The sequence below is a fragment of the Anopheles darlingi genome, chromosome X (assembly GCF_943734745.1).
Source record: "Anopheles darlingi chromosome X, idAnoDarlMG_H_01, whole genome shotgun sequence".
Taxonomy (NCBI): domain Eukaryota; kingdom Metazoa; phylum Arthropoda; class Insecta; order Diptera; family Culicidae; genus Anopheles; species Anopheles darlingi.
The window spans coordinates 4,825,592-4,845,310 of NC_064873.1; the positions used below are offsets into that span (position 1 = coordinate 4,825,592).

Sequence of the window (19,719 nt, forward strand, 5' to 3'; positions counted from 1 at the left end):
TCCAGTTGGTTCTGCCCGTACCTCCCTCGTCCGTCGGCCTCGATATGTTGCCGATGTTCCGATGGCATCGCGGAACATCCAGGCGGGCATTCCGATAGTGGTGGCCCAGGTGTACTACGAGCACTCGAGTACCGTTCATGCCTGTGATCAAAGGGCCAACAGTGGTGGTGGTGGTGGCGGTGACGGTTGAAGGAGAGGCGAGGCTGGTAGCTTGCGATTTACAGCGTTGTTTGATAAGCATCGTGAGGTTTGATGGCGAAAATGGCGACCCGGTCCAACTGCTGCATCGTTATTACCGGCTGGCTGGTGGTGTATGCAATCGATTTTGATTCGCTCCCTCTTTTTCTCTCTCTATCTCTCTTTCTTGTGCTCTCCTTCCCTTCTTTTTCCCTGTTGTGTTGCTCTCCTTCGCTCTTTCTCGGTCTCTCTCTCTCTCTCGCTCTCTTTCGCTGTTTCACACCCTTTCTTCCTCTTTTTCGGACCCACTTCCGGTGTCAGGCCTGGAAACTTGGGTAATGTCTGCACTGTCGGACTTGCTAGCTATCTGTATCCATTGCCGGCCGACACCACAACGTTTCGTACAAGCCAGTACACGGTGCTGCTCAGACTAGTTGACTAGGTTCCCGCTACTCCTGATACACCAGGACTCAGCGATCAAGCTAATGAACGCGAAGCTTTCACACATTTAAAAATCACTTCGAACTTCGTTCGAGCAAACGGTTGCGTTCCGAAGGTACGTGGGAAATGGTCGCACATCCTAAATTGGAATTACCATGCGGCAGACGGGGTCCGATTTTTTTAAAATAGTTCTGGTCAGCCCTTTCGCACCGAAGATGCACTCTCTATACCACCGCTGCACTTCCCGCCTGTTGACTGCTGCCCAGTATGATCACTGCCTTCCGCATGCAAGCTGGCGTGCTGGTCGGTGCCTGGTGCTGCTGCTGGTGCTGCTGCTGCGAACAGCATGGACCAGCATGTGTGCCGCGGCTCGCGAATATCGATGTCACTTGCGTCAGGTGTAAATCATAACTACGGAAGTTTCTTCCGCTGCCGATCGTATAAAATACTGATTGAAGCCAGTCGCCCCCTTAACACCTCTTTCTTTCTCACCCCCCCCCCCCCAACCCCCCTCCCTTTCCCACCTTGCCTTCTTCCTTAACTAGTCGTTAAGCCGTCTCACTGGCTCGCAGTTCTCCTTCCTTCCTTCGGCCTGTTCCTTCCTTCCTTCCGAACGTGCGCCTTCCGTTACGGCCGCTTGTCTGCAAATCTGTCGTTTTGCCTTCTGCCTTCACCTTCTATCTCTCATTCGCAACGTGCCATGCCACCGGCGACCTGAGACCGGGAATGATGCGCATGCGACGTACCCTTTCCAACCGATGGAGGGATGGGAGCCATGGATTTGGATGTTTGGATGTCCGTTGGTCCGAATTTCTTCGAATGCCGCCCACTAGCGCACTTCGCGCGCCTTGATTGCCAATTACACAGCCCGATCGGCTAACAACGGCCAAGACAACAAGCGATGGTGCATGAGCGCACTAGCTCGTTCCGATCGAATGCATCTGGATCGAACGCTCATTAATTGCTCCGATGTTGCTGCTTACATTTCCCATTACATGGCATCCGTTTTGTCGAATGGCGCACTCGACAGGGACGAAAAGCTACTTGACTAGCAATAGCGGATTTTGCTCGGTCGGCGGTGACGTATTCGAATGGCTACTGGATTACTTTTAGCTAGCTTAACACGAAATAGCTGCCAATAGTGCTCCCGGAGATACTCGTCCGCAATACCTAACGCGCATTGCTCGGGGAACTCTGAATGGCGATGCGCCGAACCGCCGAACTACGACCAAGTAATACGAAAACACAAAACGGTGCGTTTGTTTTAAATTAGTTCGAAAAATACTATAGCATCTTTCAACTTTTAAACTTATCTATCATTGATAGTGTTCATTTACTTATATATTATTGATTGTTACTGATACTACGCTGACAGCCAGTGAGGCACAAAATGGCCGAGGTACACTTCTTTGCGAAAGCGAATACACAGCAAGCGAATTGTGTTCAGTATGCACATTTTGCAAAAAAAAAGTTAAAATAACACATTATGTTTTAATCAATTTTCTATCAATCTCCGCTTGATTCGATGCCTTTGGCTGTTGCTGAAATGTTCAGAAATCAGTCGTCTCGCATCGAAACCGTTCTAGTGAGTACACAATAAAGGCGTATGTTATGTTTTAGGGCCATTTACTGATTTTGCTATCTTGCTAGTGTCAGGTATCAATCCAATGACTTCAAACAATGACCGTGGCCTGGAAATGGTGTGTAAATTTTGCGTGTAATTTGCTAATATTGTATTCACATTGTGGAGACGTATATAAACCCAGCAGTCAAATGCTAACGTAGCATCCTTTTCAAAATCTCGAGATCAAATCAGCTAATCACGAATATACTTTCGCTAAAACTAACTATCCAATATATCCCGATTTGTGCCGTATCCCTAAGCTTACGAGCAACACTAATTACTAAAGCGGGCCAATTAGCTGCAGCTTCCACAGTTGAACTCTGTCGGATCATAATTAGGTCGCGAATAAGGTCTGTGTTGCTTTGATGCGGTACGATGTTGCTAGGATTGTCGTAATTGGCTTACTGGCTGATTGCTTTTCCGTCGGAAAATGGTTCATGATAGTTAGTTGGATAAAAATAGTGTTACCAAATTAAGTCAAGTTACTCAACGAAAATACACCCTTTATATCGATAAGTAACAGAAGCGTCAGCGATATTCGGATGCACACTGCTTTCGCTGCTCTATTAAAGGTTAATAAACAGACAAACAAAGGAAAGAAAATTAACTACACATTAACTTGTGTAAATATAGAACGCGATATGAAAGAACATAGCTACTGAATGTATGCAAGAGTAAGGAAAGTATGCTGCATTTATATTTATTCGTCGGATCGGTTTAATTGCATTAGATGTCGCGCAATGTTTAACAATGAGAATATCTATTTATCCGTTGGATTGGATGTCGTACAATATCCGTTATTTTTACGATTACATCCAACATGGTCTATTGGAAACATGGTGTCTGCCTATGTATCCGCAAGGTTTAGATTTTAGATATATAGTAGATATAGTGACGGCGAAATCATTTTATTGCGCACACGTCCAAGGAACGATGATTAATGCAAAAACATTCCAGCCCATTGGAGTAGCAGCTTCAACTATGGAGGTATGCCTTAACATTTAAATTTTGTATTAATGCTTCATGCTGCATGCTTGTTGATGTGTATACTGGAAAATTCCTTACGGTTAAACAAAGGCAAACCTTCGCCGAGACAAACACCTAGTGAAACTATATCAGCTTTTGATAACACCATTGGATCAACTCTGACTAGTTCGATTTGCCTTAATCCCATTCGCTGTCCGCCTGCTGCCAGTTCTGGACAAACGGCTTATCAAGGCTACTTATCATTAATTCGCCGCAGTACAAGCACTGCGATAGGATGTTTTCTATCTCGCTCTTCAGCTTCTCTTTGTGAGAGATTGTGGGCGGGGCACTGCCGGCCGCACTGACATTGTCGGCAAAGTTTTGCGCGCTGGCCAGCGTGTGCTTCAGCATCTTCAATCGTTTAGCTTGCTCGGGAGCTAGAAGAGGTAAAATAGAAATTAATATTACGCAATGCAAGTTTAAAGCTTCCAATATTTTAATTAGAAGATCCAAATAGATTATGTAAAGCATGGGTACACTTACTCAGCAGTGGTATAACTCGCTGTTCCAGACAATCTGCATGGAATTTGTGACCACAGTGGAACACCAGGCACGGTCGAGCTAGCAACACACTGTAACAGATATCGCACTGATCAGAAACGCCAAGCGTGACCGACCGATTGCGGAACTTTTGCAGCTCGCTCCGCACTTTTTCGGCCGACTTTGAAGACTCCTCCATGTCTTTCCGTTGCTCTTGTATCTTTCGATTGTATTCTTTTAGTGAGGTGCAGATCGCCTCTTTAAAGTGGTCTATTTTTTGAAAGTCCGAAAAGTAGGGCAATAAATCTTCGATGCGTAGCAAGTCGCACTCGTTGAGAATGGTGAGGGCTTGCTGAACATCTGCATCACCTAGACGCTTAATCTCGTGCTCGGCAATGATCAACCACATGCGCTTGCGCACGTCCCGATCGAACGGTTGCCCGGCTGTCTGACGAGCGAGCTGACGCCCTGAGGTTCCCTCCAGCGTCAGCGCCAGCTGTACTGCCGGTATCCACATCTCCAGCAGGCACTGCAGGAATACGCTCGCCTGGATGATGCCGTGCTTCAGGGTCAGGCGCAACGCATAGTGCGGATCGTAATTCACGAGGGTAATCTCCTTGCCCTGCGATTCGAGGAATGTGAGCAACTGATCAGCATAGTATGTCACGTAGAGCTGAATCAGAAAGTTGTGTATCGAACGCTCCGTGCAGCCTAGCGAATGAATTCTGTACTCTAGGTAGCGCACCGCCTGCTGGGCCTGCTCCTTCGAATCCAGCTGCAGCAGCGTCGGCATCAGCTTCACCGGATACAACAGCGAATGGCCACGCGCAATGAGCATGTCTACCGTTTGCTTGGGCAGCACCTCCATCAATATCGGCGCGAACTTGTAGATTTGCTCCGCATTTGCTTGCACGGACAGCACGACTAGCGCCTCTTCGTAGCGGTTCTGATTGATGTACTGCTTGATGACCGATTCATACTCCTGATTAATCGTGGTGAGAGCAGTCAAATTGTGTGTGTCACCGTATGACGACATTAAATCATAAATGGAGTTGCGGTTCTTGCGCACGCACTGTATCACCGTCTTATTGCTCATAAAGGCGTCAAACTCTTGCTGTAGCTCTTGCGCCAGCTCCGCCGATACAGCGCTGACGTGCGAGATTTGTACCAGATACAGCTGTACGATCCACACAATTAACATCGTGATTTGCGTTTTCTCGTGTGGCTTGAGCTGGCTCAGTCGGTTGCGTAAATACAACAGCAACGCTTCGTTTCCATCGACCTGCATGAACTTAAGGCAAACCTCCTCAAAACCGAGCGTGGTTTCCGAAAAGATACGAGCGGCTTCGAAGTAGTTCCCTGCGTAGAAGTACGATTGAGCCTGCTTCACGAGCACGATATCACGGTGCGCAGGGTTTTTGTTGCAATACTGTAGCGCTAGATCGAACTTTTGCCGATCCGCATAAAGCTTCCAGGCGTTCCGAGACTCGTCAACAATCTGGCAAAGATATTGTAAAACGAAATTTAAAAAACGACAAAGCACCACAAAGATTAAATAAACGCAGTGAGGAATTGAAGCGATTTGCATCACTCGCATAACCTACCTTATATCGGAATATCATCTTATTGCTGTATACAAAAATAACATTCAAACGTATATCCTTCACTATATTGATCAAGCGCCCGTACTGTTCGACAAAATACTCTTCGTACACGACTTGATGGTCAAGCAACGAGACAGCAGCGACATGATCGGCATATAGCAGCAGCACGTGGAAGTCAGTCAGCACAAAAGAGATCGGGCAGGTCCTCTTCGGTGTCACCTTATGCGAACTGGTTGGAGGAGGCATTTCGTGCCCTTTCGGGTTGGTTATCAGCTCCATCTGCACTCTGAAGTGCTGCTGACTCATAGACGGCTCGATCTCCTGGTACGAGACAGCGTCCTCCGTTAGATAACTGAAGCTCTTCGGACAATCTTTCTCGTAGTTGAACGCTAGCTTTGGCAACTGATTCGTATCGGTGGCACCGATAGGTTCTTTTTTCAAAAGATAGTTGAAAACAGTCTGAAGGAAACCAGCTGTTCGGATTTCTTGTGCTGCGCTAACACCCGACTGGGAGTTGTGAAACTTGTACAAATGATCGGCCGTTAGCACCAGAATGATGCAGTTCACGGTTCGGCTATCCGCTTTGACGAAAAACTCGAGCCCGGTGATCGCATTGCCAATGTCGGATACCGGCTTGACGTTGTACTGCGCGAGCTTATCTCCACTCTCGATACCAATTTCCGTCTCCCAGATGACACCGTGGGCAGTACCCAGCAGGATAGGCCCCGTATTCGTTTCCGAGCTATTCAGGTGGTTGAACGCGACAGCCGTGATGTCCTGATCCTTCAGTTTGGAGATGAACTTTGGTTTGAAGCTACCGCGCGGTAGATACATCAATTCCGGCGAAAATCCGGTCGACTTGGGCAAGAACGTCAGCAACGTGTGGACACCGAGCGGATCAACATAGATGCTGGACGGACGCAGCCCGCCGATAAACTTGTCGATGGGCACCTCGGTGAATTTGTCGGGATGCATCAAATTCATACGCAAAATCGTCGAGTTGGTCATAAGTATGATCAGCCAGTTGTTCTGCACCTTCATGTGCATGATGTTGGACGGTAGATTTAGGTTCATCTTCTGCTTGCTGAATATCGGAACGTCCTTTCGCGTACGCACGCTGACGTAGCCGGATGTTTTGGGCCCTGCGTTGGCATCTTCATCCACCGACTTTTCTCTTATCAGCGCGGATGAGTATTGGTCGAAAATTGAGGCCATGACGGCGACTGCGATGCGAAATGCGGGTGCCGTACGGAACTACGCGCGGAACTTCCAAACTCGTCGATAGGTCACAAATTATCCTGCCAGTACCCGGGATACTAGCCCGATTACCGATGGAAAACGATAGCACAGCCACCAAAGCCCTTTTTCGTCCGTGATGATGATAACTATTTCTTGTGATGTTTCGGTTTCCAGATCAAAACAAACGCAAAAGCAAGACAACTCTGTCAGCTGTCATACAACAACAAGGTGTTTAGTCGGTGCCAGACGATACGTGAACCTAGCGTTCACCAGGTTTCTGCTAGCTTTACGCTTTGTCGGGCACCGACTGTAGAACAGAATTTCAACCGAAATAAAAAAAAACCTTGAGCGCGCGTGTGACTGTCGCTGGTGGAGTCACGACTGTCCCGACGCAATGTGTGCTAGTGTGAGTGCATGCGATGGGCCCGCGCGGAGTGCGTGTTTGAGCGCGACGCTTGGTGGTTGCTAGGTGGTGTTTGATGTGGCCAGTTTTTAAACATCTCGTTTCTCATGTTGTGCGCTTTGTGACGTTTGTGTTGTGCTCTAACCGCCGGTTTGACATCTTCTCAGCTGACTGCTAGGGAGCCAAATGTATCGGGCGTGCCGGGAGGAAAGCAAATACCAAAGCAGGCGAATGTAATTATAGTGAAATGAAAAGTGCCATTTTCCTGTTGCTTATTGTACTTTCTCGTTTCAGTAACATAGGAATGGCTATTTCGGTGGCAAATAATCTCTAAAAGCGTGCTCTGGCACTGCTTGCTGCTGGGTCCGAGAAGATGGAGCTTGTCGTTGCCGTCGATGTGCTGCGCCGTTGCGATGTGAGGGTGAATTCAATGCAACTCATACGTAAACATGATTTTAACATTCCCTTTCCGCAATTATGCTTTCCGGTGCTTACAGATTGGCGTGACAGTCGCTCTGGTGCAGGACCATGGGGTGAGCACCATCAATGAAGAGCTGGTGACGCGATGTTTCCGCAACGTAAACATCTAAGCGGATGAAACGCTGGCCAAATATCTGCAAGAGAACATTAGCAACGAGGCGAGCCTTCCAATGCCATCATCCTTGAGGGATCTCGCTTGATGTCGAAGGCAGCGGCGGTCTGCGAGTCTGTTCGCGGTCCGCTGATTAACCTCGTATCCGGGCTTTAAGGATTCGCTGAATCGCGCCGGATATGCGTGGCAGGAACCGGAACAATCGCCAAACGGTCGGGTGGTACGCGATGATAATCTAATCACGAGCATGGACCCGGCGACATCGTTCGATTTTGCCTTGACGGTAGGTGCGCCCCTGACCAACCTGTAACACAGAGCGGTGAGTTATACTATTATTCTAATTCAGGTAATGTAGAAACAATGGTTTAACTGTTATAACAAATAAAGCGGTTCCAAAGAATAGTTAGGCTCGGTTTGGTGACCATTTTATTCCGAACTGTTTGCCGACCGCTTAAATTCGTTAGTCTTATGACAGAGGAGGTAGGGTGGTTGAGAATAGATTTAAACAGCTGATAGCTGCCATCTCATCGTCTGTCTCCGGACAAGTGTTTATTGACATTTCGGATTAACTTTTAGCGGTGCTTCGTCCAAACGTTTATGGTGAAAACTGTGCGAGTAATTGCACTGGTGTGTGGTACATCTGATCAATAAACATTTGTGATTTGATGGAGTATGTAGTGCAACGCTGCGGAAAGCAAAATCTGCCTTTTGTGAAGTGCAGATAATTATATAATTGATCAATTCGCAAGAGTTGTTCGGTGCATCGGAGATGAACTACTGTAAGTAACAGTGTCTTTTATGCTTGATTTGGAAATATGGCCTTTATTTAACGGAGTATCCTGTCTTTGTAGTTAGAAAAAATCTGTCCCGCTTTCGGTTAATCACCTTCGACGTTACCGATACCCTGCTGGAGTATGCGACGCCACCTGAAGGCTACTATGCACAGGTGATCAACAGCGTACTGAAGCCGAACATCGGGCTCTTAATTGACGAGCAAGCCATAGCGCACTCGTTTGGTAGCTGCTTCCGAGTGTTGAAAACACAACATCCAAATTTTGGGTGCAGCACATCAACGCGACGTATCGATGAACGTGTCGAGAATTGGCAGTGGTGGTGGCGAACGTTGGTCGAACGTGTAATACTGGATGCGGCCAAACGAAAGCCCGACGAGATACCATCCGCTTTGCTGTTGAAGATCGCCGACCAGCTCATAGAGGACTATACGTGCGATTCCGCTGGTGTTTGCTGGAAAAAGCGGCTCGGAGTTGATGATTTTCTGCAGCAGCTGCAGGCCAGCGGGCGAAGCAACGAAACACCTGTCCCATACTCCCCACCGCTCCTCGGTATCGTGTCCAATTTCGATCCTCGATTGGAAACGATCTTGCGCAGACATCGGCTGCTCAAACCTAGCGGTGCATGTGACGGGGAAGGCATCGATTTTGTGGTTTCCAGCTATGAAATCGGAACAGAAAAGCCGGATCCCCGCATTTTCCATACAGCTCTCCGAAGGGCTAGTGCTCTTGCTGACGGCGTTATTCAACCGCACGAAGCACTGCACATAGGCAATCTGTGCAGGGAAGATTACCATGGAGCACGGGGTGCCGGCTGGCACGCTCTGTTGGTTAATGTGCCTAGCAAGTCGAGGGACAGCGAACAGTGTCGCAACGTACTGGGCCATCACATATTTAAAGGGATTCCAGAACTGCAATCGTGCCTATCGGTAGATCCCAGCTTTCCTTGGTAAGCCCCAGGGATCTGGCCCTATCGGTAAATCTGAGCGAATCTCTTTCCGGAAAACAATATATATATATATATACAAAAGTCGTTAATTATGTGTAAACGTGGGGTATACGTAGTGCTGCGGAAAATCGGCCTTTATACGCCCAATAATATTGATGCAATATATTGAAATTAATTAAATGTTGTCTTTTGTGTGTCTTTGGTCGAAATCAATTGAAAAAAAAGACTAAAACAGCGTAAAAGGTAGTTGAGGAGAATTTGCCGAAATAGTTAAAAGGGATTTTTTCACATGTGTAAAAATGGTTGGCCGCTTATGCCCGATAGAGACGCAGAAGCGTGCCGATGGACCGGTCGGGCGTTTGAGAAGGTTCACAGTAACGGAAAGTAACGTTTTCTTGAATGCCAGCTATGTAAACAAATCATCAAGTACGCAGCCTTCTAGATTAAACAACGTAACAGCATCGCTGGAGACGACACTAAAAACAAAATCAGCCCCCCGGAAGAAGATAAAACAGAAGACACAAGTGGAAGACAGAATTCGCCATCGTTGCAGCGTGCATGCGAGATGATACAGCACAGACTCGCTGCCGCAGACATCGGATAAGCGATGGATTACACTTCACGTGCACTCCTTTGTTGGGTAGATGTTTCGCCGCTCTTCGCGTGTAGGAGGTGCACCTCCACCTGTGCAACAGCAGCAGCAGCTGGTGCCGCCGAAGTCCCGAACAAAGGAAGCGTGGCAGCTATATGCACGAAGAGCGCGACCCGTCGCAACCCACCAAATGACATCCGGAGATGGGGGGAGGCGTCGTGACACTCTGTGCTTTGGGGCGCGCGAGTTTCGCGAGAGCCATGCTCCATCCAACTCGCTTTTGGCTCCCTCTCGTTTTCGCTCTCTCTCGCGCGCGCGAATCGCGCCCGATTCGTGCGTGTCAATTGAAGGAGATGAGCATAAGCTAACGTAGCATGCAGTGATACACAGCCACGAGAGCAGGTGCGCAGCACGAAAGCAAACACCACCACGAGCTGCTGTGGAATCTGGTGGAGCCTGGCCGAAAGCGATGATTTGTGTGTTGTAGGGCCTGTGGAATGTGTGTCAAACTGTTTTCTGTTCGCCCGGATTATATCATGTAGGGCGGGTATGTACAACATCTTAAATCTGCATATTCGTCTAGCTTCCCGAGGTACTCTCGACGCACAGGAATTGCAGAATTGTGTATTGTGTGAGTGTACGATGAACGGCGAGCTTGTTTTAACGCAAATGCAAGAAAATTTCCACCTCCCCGCCCGCATCCACACCCCACACGCCCACCAGTCTTCTGTCGTACGTGTAATGCAAAAGGCCTTGAGAACAACATGACCATCGCGTAAAGGTAGGACGGACGGCTGACTGTCCCCCCTCACCGCCCCCCTTTTCCAGTGTACACCAAATCTAACGCTGGACGTGCACGATCGCAATGCACCTGTGACTCGCCAGCGGAGGGTGGGGGGTGAAAAAGGGGAGATAGTTTACGTTCCGCGTAGTTTCTCTCGCTAGTACGGGTGTTGCTTTATTGCCCTTTGTACACACGGTCTACTGCATATAGCTTATGGGGCAGTGCAGCTAGATTAGTTTTAACAACAAAACAGGCGAAGGTGGTTTCCATTGCGATCCAACGGATTCCACTGGTACGAATACGGGCCGTTATATGAAAATAGGTGTCATGTGCTTTGTACTGCATCCGACATATATTGTAGCAACCGCCGTACTCATGTTATGCTTTCAATCTATTTCTAATTTCAAGGTATCGCCGTTTCTGGGCTGCGATGGCAGCGGCTCGACATGACAACAAGAAAAGGAAGTTTATCGAAAGCTACAACCAGATACAACACCACGCAAAACCCGCCTCTCTAGCCGCACCAATGATTTTGCCGGACAGTAGAAAAACAGCGAATGTTTTGCCATCCAATCCCAGTCCAAGCGTGGTACGTAAGTTAGCAGCGGTGCTACCACGAATGCAGCAGACGGACCAATACCTGACGACGCAGATGTGTTCGGTCGACTCTAAAGCAACATCGTCATCGCCCGTGCCTGTTTCTGGCATCGTGCGGAAGGTCGTGATGGCGGATACAGGCAGTATACTCGGGGCACGTGTCGATTCACTTGCCAAACCAAAGCAATCGGGCACCGGTGGCTTAAATACGATTGTCAGCTTTGCTGGAAGTGCACCGGTTTGCATTCCAACCACTGGTGGTGTGGAAACCGACACGCTACCGAAAGGGGTGTTGGGAGTATCCAGGCTGGCCAGTGCCGATGTACGGACGATAGCGTTTGCGAAAAGTGCCACCAATGGCGATGCGAAAGTCTCGCCTTCAGCATTGAATACGATTTCTGGCAGTGTGAACGATACTTGCAAAACGGAGACACAGTACAACGTTGCCCCCGGTTGGCGGCGAGTGCTGCGCAATCAAGTAATAGTTTATATAAGGTAAAACATTACACACACAGACCCTTTCCAGTGGAAAATCGAGGGGATTTAACGATTTTATATTTGTAGTCCTTCGGAGAAAATGCTGTATAACTTGAAGCAAGTGAGAGAATATCTTCTTTCTACTGGGACCTGCAAGTGCGGTCTACCGTGTCCGTTTCATCCAGATGTGTTTTTTCAATTTGACTGTCAGGTATGTGGATCTCACCAGCTGTATTCTTTGTGCATTGATTCTACCAAACTTCCTACCAAACTACCAAATTCCAAACTTTCAGATCCCTAACTTAATGTTAGAAACATCGAAAAATGGGAAAACACTCTGTTCACATTCACTTGCTTCATCGGCAGTTCGCTCCGAAGGAATCCATACAGGTAACGTTACTATGTCCACCTATGCAACACCTACTACTTCACGAAGTGCGCAATTTTAACAGTCTTGAGTGTTTATTTTACAGCAGCAGCAGATACATCATCCGGTGGCCTAAATCGTAAGAACTCTTATCCGGGCGCAGGAGTCCAGAACGAAATTAGCTGTGCAAATCGAACAGTCCGCTCTGCTGTTTTGAAAAAAATATCACATTGGCGTAAAAGTGTGTCTTCGGCAACGGTATCATCCAACCCAGTTGCTGTGGTAAACACCGTAGCAACACCAGTTACACAGCCCACGAAGCTTCCGGTGGCAACCAAATTATCTGGCACCCTTTCGACCACCTTCGTGTTCAATACACAAGCTAAATATCAGGCTGCACAAACCAAACCACTGAGTATATCCATCGGTGAAAATCAAATTCAAACTATTCCTTGCTCGGCGAAGGGAGAGAAAAAATCTCCCGAAGAGAAGAAAGTTTCATTCAAGGATGATCCAACTGGCTACCTGAACCAGCAAACTGCCATGTTGCACAGTTCAATATCAATTCTCCACTCGCCGGACCGCCGGTCACCGTCAATTGCTGCCGATGGTCAAAATACGGCAGCGCATGTTTCCAGCGATCAACCGCCAATCGCCAGCGAAGCTACCCAAAGTAAAACGCAGCTTTGTCACAGTAAAACGGTGAATCGTATCGTGCCAATGGTGCAGATGGCGGTACAAACGGAACTCCCCACGACGCCGGTTAAAAGCGGGGCATCGTCTGGGTTGATTTCAGGGCAAATCGACAATGACGTCCAAGGAATTCGTCTAGCACCTGTTGTGGTCAACAACCGCTCTAGTTTGTCAGCCGTTGTTGATGGAGTTAGGCGAAAATGCAATCAAAACAATAATATTAGCACTACAATAACGGCAAATGACCATGCAAAGTCGACCATCTTCGTCCGTAGCGATGTGCGCTCCGCAGTGTCCGATCCGTGTTCCTTAGCAAAGCAAGCCAAATTAAATTCCGCGCGGATCAGTGAGTCTCTAAGCAATAGGCCGTTTGTTAAGTTTGTGAACACGTCATTGGCGTCCTGTCCACAAATCTTGCCTAACACAACTATGACAACCAAAATTCCAACGTCGTATCCATCCAACATACAGCCTGTAGCGGCAGGTTCGATAACTTCCACCGGAAACCACATTGTTGTCCTCGATCAGCACTCGGCAGTCAATGCTGATTCGAACCATTTCCAAATCACTGGATATCCTGTACGCCAATCCCAAGATCAGTGTTACATTAGCACAGCGAAGCCGCAACCGCAAATTGCCAGCTACGATTTGAATCGCAATCATGTTGTAACCAGCGATGCAACGGTAACGCCAGTGATGTTAAATGGTACTAACATAATCGTGAACAACGCTGGACCCTCTGCGCAAATGCTATCGACCGTTAACGGTGTACTGTCGAGCGAAACAACCAATTCGATTGCAACCAGTCGGCAGCCGGATGCTGGTGTTAAAGCGTCTCTTATGACTAATGTCGCCAGTGGTGTAAACGAGCTTAGCTTTGCATTGGCGTCACCTGGACCGGCTTGTCCGCCACCGGCAGCTTCGATGGTTTTGAATCCGGCCAATAGCGTCAACGTTGCCGCGGATACATCAAACAACGGTTCATCGTGCTTTACCAGTAGTCCTATTTTTACCTCAAACGATAGTTCAGCACTATCGTGTTTCACCTCACTGCTTTGCAAACCTGCTGGTAGCCAGCCTGGAATACAGAACAATGCAAGCGTGACGGAGGACAGTGCACAAGACTCTTCGATTCGATCGAATAAGGTGCAAACTATAAAAAGAGCAAAGGCCAATCCAACAATTTTATCCACCTATTCGAGCAGTAGTAACATTCTGCTATCGAGTCCCTCGGTCGAACTACAGCAACAGGCACATCATCCGCAACCCGCAGCAATGCAGTTACAAGGGTCGTTTGTGCAGGTCAACCCTTATGCCAGCTTGCAGAATATTCAGCTCACTCCAAGCCTGGCCGGCATTACGGTTGTGCCAGCTTCCAAAACCAACACATTGGGTGCCCTCGGCTCTTCCACACAGATAGTGATGGCGGCGGCTAGCAATCAGCAACTGCACCACCATAGCCAAGCGCAACAACCTTCGTACAATTTGTTAGGACATAGCCAAACTATCCTGCTACCGACCACTGGTATGATAGTCGCGTCCGATGCAACTAACTCTACCGCGACGCTGCTGCAGGTTCAAAATATGTCGCAATGCACGGGTGGCACCACACCCGTGTTAACAGCGCCTGCCGGAATAGTACTGAGAACGCAAAATATGCCCACGACACATGCCAAACCAACCGCTAGCTTTCTGCCAGCTATAACGCACCAGCCCTTTACGCTGATCACTGGTAGTAGTGCGAACAACAACAGCAGACATGTTTCGCCCGGTAATGTGCTGCAACCTCCGGTTTTTACTACAAGTTTTAATGGCGGTATCAGAAGTGGCGATAGTGGGAATGGTGGTGCTTATATTGGAAGTGCAGGTAGCTCTTTGAACGTCGGTGCCAAATCGATTGCCCAAATACCACAACATGTTCCACTCCAGATTCAACCTCCAATAACACTGTCCAGCAATGTGCGTAAAATGGACATAAATGCCACGGTGGACACAGTGGTCGATGCGGCTACACCCTTTGCAGAGCCTGTTCTGTTGCACTGCGACACTACAACACGCTGCCACCCCGTTAATTCAGATCATTTTAACAAATTTACTAGTTCCTCTGCCGAAGTAAAGGTTGCTGATAACACTACTAGTATTTACTTCATCAAAGAGAGTGATTGTGCAGCTAACATCAATACTAGTACGGTGAGCAACAGAGTACCTACATCTTACGCTCTTGGCACATTACAATATAACTTTCTTTCTCTTTTGCAGTCTATGAACAAATGTACTCCTAGCACTGAATCGGACGAATCAATAGCATCTTTACGCGATAAGCAAAAATCAAAGAGAGTCGGGATAGAAAACTATACCATGTCGCTCACGATAAAAGAGAAATGTGCTGTGCTGGACGACAATGATAACGAAACGAATCAGAACAGTCTATCATTTGGTGGAGAGTCCCGTTTAACATATCCGTTGCTACTTGAGGGTGTATCTTCCTTAAAAGAAGAGCCTCGTGCTCACCACGATGCTTTGGATAGAAGGCCAAAACAACAGCCAAACGGTAAGCAAAGCATGGAGATAAAGAGGCGACAGTTTTTGGATAAGTTGACTCTAATGCAAACGTAACTGTAATTGAAATTGATAGAATACCTAGCTCATCTAGCATTCATCTAACCTTCTACTGTTATTGAACTGATCGCAACCTTATTTTGGGTAGAGATACAATCTAATCTGACCACTTCTCTTCCTCCTAACAAAGATAGCTATTGCTATTGGTCTATCGACAGCAATTTGATTGCATTTTTCCTGATGGGCAGATGTTTTTCAAATTCATTCGGTGTGATATGTGGTCGTATGTGTGGGATGCTTGACACTATCCTTGCTAATATTTCACGGTTTGTTATCAAGCTTTTTGAATCCCGTTTAACCTTTCTAGCTTTGGCATAAGTTAGCTATTTAACACTCTCCGCGATTTATATCACTGATACCAAGTATCTGTTACTTTTATGGGCGCATCAGAGGCTATGAGTCCAGGTCCAGGATCTTCGTCGCAGCTCGATATGATTCCGCATCGACCATCGGATACCGCCGGTGTTTGCATCGAGACAGAGTCACCTGCAACATGTCGGTTTGGCGTTGGCGATTTGGTGTGGGGAGCGGTCCGAGGATATCCCGCCTGGCCGGGCAAAGTGTGGCCGGGACCTTCCGCAGCCGGCCAGAAAGATAAGGAACGCTTGTCTTTGTCGGCCTTGCCACGGCAACAACCGTTGTCGACCGATTATGTATGGGTGCGATGGTTTGGCATTAGGCGCATTAGTGCTGAAAAAGTGGCTGTGGCCACATTGAAAAGTCTCTCCGAAGGCCTCGAAGCTCATCACAGGGCGCAGAAGGATGCGAGAAAGTGAGAAACTATGGTTATTTAGAGATGGTCTGGCCTTTCGATGAGTGGCAGCTCTGCCCATCAAATGGAGTGGACCTTTCATCTCATAATCCATTAAACACTCTTTTTAGCTATTGTCATTCGAAATCTTGATACTGAAATGTATTAATTACTCAACAGGAGCCGTAAACTGAATCCACAACTCGAGCACGCGATTCAGCAGGCTATGTCGGAACTGGATCGTGCTTCAACAACATCAACCGACACACGCGATGCAGTCGACGTTGATGGAGAAAGGATGGCTTCCCTTACTATTGATGGTAAACGTTTCTCTACGAGCAGGAAACAGCACACACAGCGGCGCCCTGGTCGTCCCGGTCGTCCTGGACGCCCCGGTCGCCCTGGTCGCCCTGGTCGCCCCGGTCGTCATCATCCCAAGGGAAGAGTGGCCAACGAGCGGAAGCTTCGTCGCTAACGGAAAGATGTGCTTTTATTCATCTGCTATAGTTCATGACAACCAGTAGAATCGAAGAAGGAGCCAGTGGTTTGAAACTCAATGTTATAATTAAGCGGGCCTAACCAAAATGACTCCTATCGTATGATATATTGGCTGCTAATCAAAATTGTGATTTTGTCTATAGAGAAACGAAATTTACTTTCTGTTTCCGACAGTAATCAACTACGCTTCCCTCCTGTTATTTGTATGTCCTGAATTGAATTGAAATCATGACCATGAGTAGATTATTGAAAAAAGCGTAAAACATTAAGCTTTGTATAGACATGTAAAAGATTTCTTCTCTACTTTTTACTCTACAAACTGCATATTGCTACCAATTCAACTTCCAATTGCTCTAATTTTTTTTTCATGGCACACTTTTCCGACATGAGATCAGCGAGGAAATGTTTTTATTCGACATTTTTTGTGACTTACACCTCTGAATGATAAGATAAGAGTGTGATGTTTAAGTTTTACCAAATACTTTTAATTCATCTTTCGTCACGTAGGTAGGAACGAATATAGAAACAATCAAATTGGGACGGCGGGCATATTGTGCTATTATGTGTTGATGATAATGATGTTATCTTTCATTAGTAATATTATTTATGTATTTGCCTAGGCTGCTTGTAAAGTATCGGAAAGAAGAAGAGTATTTACTGCGTTCAAAATGTGTTATTTTTATGTTCAAGCTTTCTAGTATTTTAATTTTAATCTTTTAATGGTTGTTATTGTTATTTATGAAAAAAAAACATGTTTTGTATTTGAATGCAGCGTGATTTCGTGTTTTGTATGAACTATTTACCATACATAATTTTCGCACCACAACAGACAATAAGATTATCTGTGTGTGAACGCACATGAAACACAAGAAATGTTAAGTAATGGATGTTAACCATTGGTGAGAATTATAGCAGGCCGCAGAGAATGATAGGTATGTTGGAGTTGAGAAGCAAAAGGATAACAAGTGCAATGCTGCTTTCGGACAGGGTATACATTCAACTGGCTAGATGTGTAGATCATGAGTTCCCAAAGGATCAGAAGAGGCCGGTATCTTGTAGCTGATGCCACGAAAGACCACCAGACTGGTTCGGTATCCCTAATGTAAATTTATACAATGATAAAACTTGTTTCGTGAACTGTTATTGATGTTATTGTTGAAGATACAAGGACTATCGACCCACCAGCAACAGCGAATGGCTCGAAACAGATTGTTACCGCAGTAGTAAATATTAAATAAATTTGTGAAGCAACTACGGGATGCAACAACTGGTGAAATGAATCAAATAGAAATGGTTTCCGTGTTCCGTGGCTTTACAATTATCGTTTTATTGATATACACAGCATTAAAAAAAAGTAATCTTTTCACAGTATTTTTTCATTTATTAAACATGTTCAGTTAAATCATTTTACTCCGTCCGTTCGTCCTCATATGTTCGAAAAACATTTAAACAAACCAAACAAAAACATAAACTTTTTTTTTAATGCAATATTAGATTTTCTTGCCACCATGTTTTTATTATGCGGTATTATGCTATTTTCTTTCTATCTTGTTAATTTCATTGCGGCGGCGGCTCTTATACTGAAACACTATTAACCGCCCATTTCGTAGCTCATTTTTAAAATGCCCAGTTCAGTAGCTCAGTTTCGATTCAACCCTGCTGAACAGCCCGGCTGCACAGCCCTAGCAAAACATTTCTTTTTTCATACACGAGCAGGTAACGCAATAACGCAATCCGGTGAAACTCGATTGGATATTTTCAATTTAGCTCTTCGGGAAGCAATAATCGCGGGTATGCATACTCCAAGTACGGTCTTTCGCTGGTTGAAGAGTGAGTCGAATATTCGGTCTTTTCACGACACGACATTTCAGATCAAGACAGCTTTGGCACGAGACCATGGCAAAGGTCGCGAACGCTGCAGCGCCATCGGATCTCCCATCACAGGGAGAGCTAGATTGGATTCAAATGCGCAGCGATTTCTCGGGCATTCATGCAGAAACGACGAAGGAAAAGATGGCTCGTAAGGTGAAGGAGAACCCGCTGGTGCCGATCGGTTGCGCAGCGACGCTAACGGCGCTCGGCCTGGGACTCTGGAACTTCCGCAAGGGGCGGTCGCAAATGTCCCAGTACATGATGCGCGCCCGAATCTTAGCGCAAGGATTCACGGTCATCGCGCTAATCGTGGGCGTCGGAATGACCTACGGAAACAAAGAAGCACCCAAAAAGTAGAGATGCTATAGGGAAGAATATACATATATTGCAAATCTGTTAGGTAACCACCTGGAACGTACATTTCTTTGCCCTAACCGTTTGGTCATTTGCAGCACGGCGTTTCCGCATGCAATCTCTGCTCGCAATCAACCGTTTCTTCCGTGATCTCGTCGTAGGCATCGGGGGGCACCGTTTCCGCTACAGACAGAAAACCGTCACCGTCGGTCGGCTTAAGAAACAGTACTCCGTCCGCCCCCATGCGCATGCACTCGAAGTGCAGCACCAGGATGGGCAGCGACCAAACCCGGGCCTCTATGTCGAGACACAGGTGCACATTGCGCCCGGGGGTGTAGATATCGAACAGCCGCAAACAGAGGGTGGCCATCACGGGAATGTAGGGTATCGGTACCGGCAAACAGAGCGCCGGTGGATTCTTGGCTGAGAGCGAATTCGTGTACACCGTGGTGTCATTCATGAAGACCTCCAGATTAATGGCAAAATCGTACGGCTCGTAGCTAAAGGCGGAACAAACTAGTAGGCACAGGAAGCCAATCGCAAGATCATTCTAGAGTTTGCAGCGAGATAAATGGCTCAAATGGTGTGTGTGCCGAAAGTAACACAATGCATCATACCTTTCTGATGGAAATTAAACTTCTCAAACCGCACTCCCATGCAGCACAAGCAATTTAAATCCGCACACGAACATCTGGGGTCATGGAGTCCAAATCGGGGACCATCATCAGGCGCTGGAGTCTCGGTGCCGTTGTCGTTGGTTACCGCCGGGTAGTGGTATGGCTCGTTGGT

At 47.0% G+C, this 19,719-nt stretch overlaps 6 protein-coding genes across 13 annotated transcripts in view; 3 read left to right on the plus strand and 3 right to left on the minus strand.

Moving 5' to 3' along the window:
- LOC125956558 (uncharacterized) overlaps positions 1–139 on the minus strand; it is a 1,932-nt gene extending 1,793 nt beyond the window's left edge. Inside the window, exon 1 of the mRNA XM_049688612.1 lies at positions 1–139. This exon is cut by the window's left edge and continues 60 nt beyond it. Within this exon, the coding sequence (XP_049544569.1) occupies positions 1–139 (139 nt within the window).
- A 2,785-nt stretch (positions 140–2,924) lies between these two features.
- On the minus strand, positions 2,925–6,771 carry LOC125952274 (vacuolar protein sorting-associated protein 18 homolog). Its single transcript, XM_049681654.1, has 3 exons — positions 5,353–6,771; positions 3,752–5,246; positions 2,925–3,645 (listed from the first exon to the last, which is right to left on the minus strand). The coding sequence occupies exons 1-3, from the start codon at positions 6,565–6,567 to the stop codon at positions 3,407–3,409; spliced, it is 2,949 nt and encodes a 982-aa protein (XP_049537611.1). The 5' UTR covers positions 6,568–6,771; the 3' UTR covers positions 2,925–3,406.
- A 328-nt stretch (positions 6,772–7,099) lies between these two features.
- On the plus strand, positions 7,100–18,041 carry LOC125952111 (uncharacterized). 8 transcript variants are annotated; one of them, XM_049681434.1, is made up of 10 exons: positions 7,100–7,227; positions 7,289–7,415; positions 7,492–7,905; positions 11,111–11,794; positions 11,864–11,987; positions 12,070–12,166; positions 12,250–15,026; positions 15,096–15,387; positions 15,846–16,227; positions 16,387–18,041. In XM_049681434.1, the coding sequence occupies exons 4-10, from the start codon at positions 11,133–11,135 to the stop codon at positions 16,679–16,681; spliced, it is 4,629 nt and encodes a 1,542-aa protein (XP_049537391.1). In that variant the 5' UTR covers positions 7,100–7,227; positions 7,289–7,415; positions 7,492–7,905; positions 11,111–11,132; the 3' UTR covers positions 16,682–18,041. The 8 variants fall into 8 exon arrangements, with proteins under 8 accessions (XP_049537391.1, XP_049537356.1, XP_049537408.1 ...); XM_049681399.1 differs by having other exon boundaries at positions 7,289–7,409; XM_049681416.1 differs by lacking the exons at positions 7,100–7,227; positions 7,289–7,415; positions 7,492–7,905 and adding an exon at positions 9,894–10,549.
- LOC125952682 (rhythmically expressed gene 2 protein-like) lies at positions 8,109–9,510 on the plus strand. Its single transcript, XM_049682306.1, has 2 exons — positions 8,109–8,365; positions 8,438–9,510. Exons 1-2 carry the CDS (start codon positions 8,356–8,358, stop codon positions 9,328–9,330), a joined length of 903 nt encoding a protein of 300 aa, XP_049538263.1. The 5' UTR covers positions 8,109–8,355; the 3' UTR covers positions 9,331–9,510.
- Positions 18,042–18,366: 325 nt separating the features above from the next.
- Positions 18,367–18,977, plus strand: LOC125952840 (HIG1 domain family member 2A, mitochondrial). The gene is made up of 2 exons (XM_049682578.1): positions 18,367–18,495; positions 18,576–18,977. The coding sequence occupies exon 2, from the start codon at positions 18,601–18,603 to the stop codon at positions 18,931–18,933; it is 333 nt and encodes a 110-aa protein (XP_049538535.1). The 5' UTR covers positions 18,367–18,495; positions 18,576–18,600; the 3' UTR covers positions 18,934–18,977.
- A 41-nt stretch (positions 18,978–19,018) lies between these two features.
- On the minus strand, positions 19,019–19,673 carry LOC125956631 (uncharacterized). Its single transcript, XM_049688737.1, has 2 exons — positions 19,548–19,673; positions 19,019–19,446 (listed from the first exon to the last, which is right to left on the minus strand). The coding sequence occupies exons 1-2, from the start codon at positions 19,585–19,587 to the stop codon at positions 19,019–19,021; spliced, it is 468 nt and encodes a 155-aa protein (XP_049544694.1). The 5' UTR covers positions 19,588–19,673.
- Between the last annotated feature and the right edge of the window lie 46 nt (positions 19,674–19,719).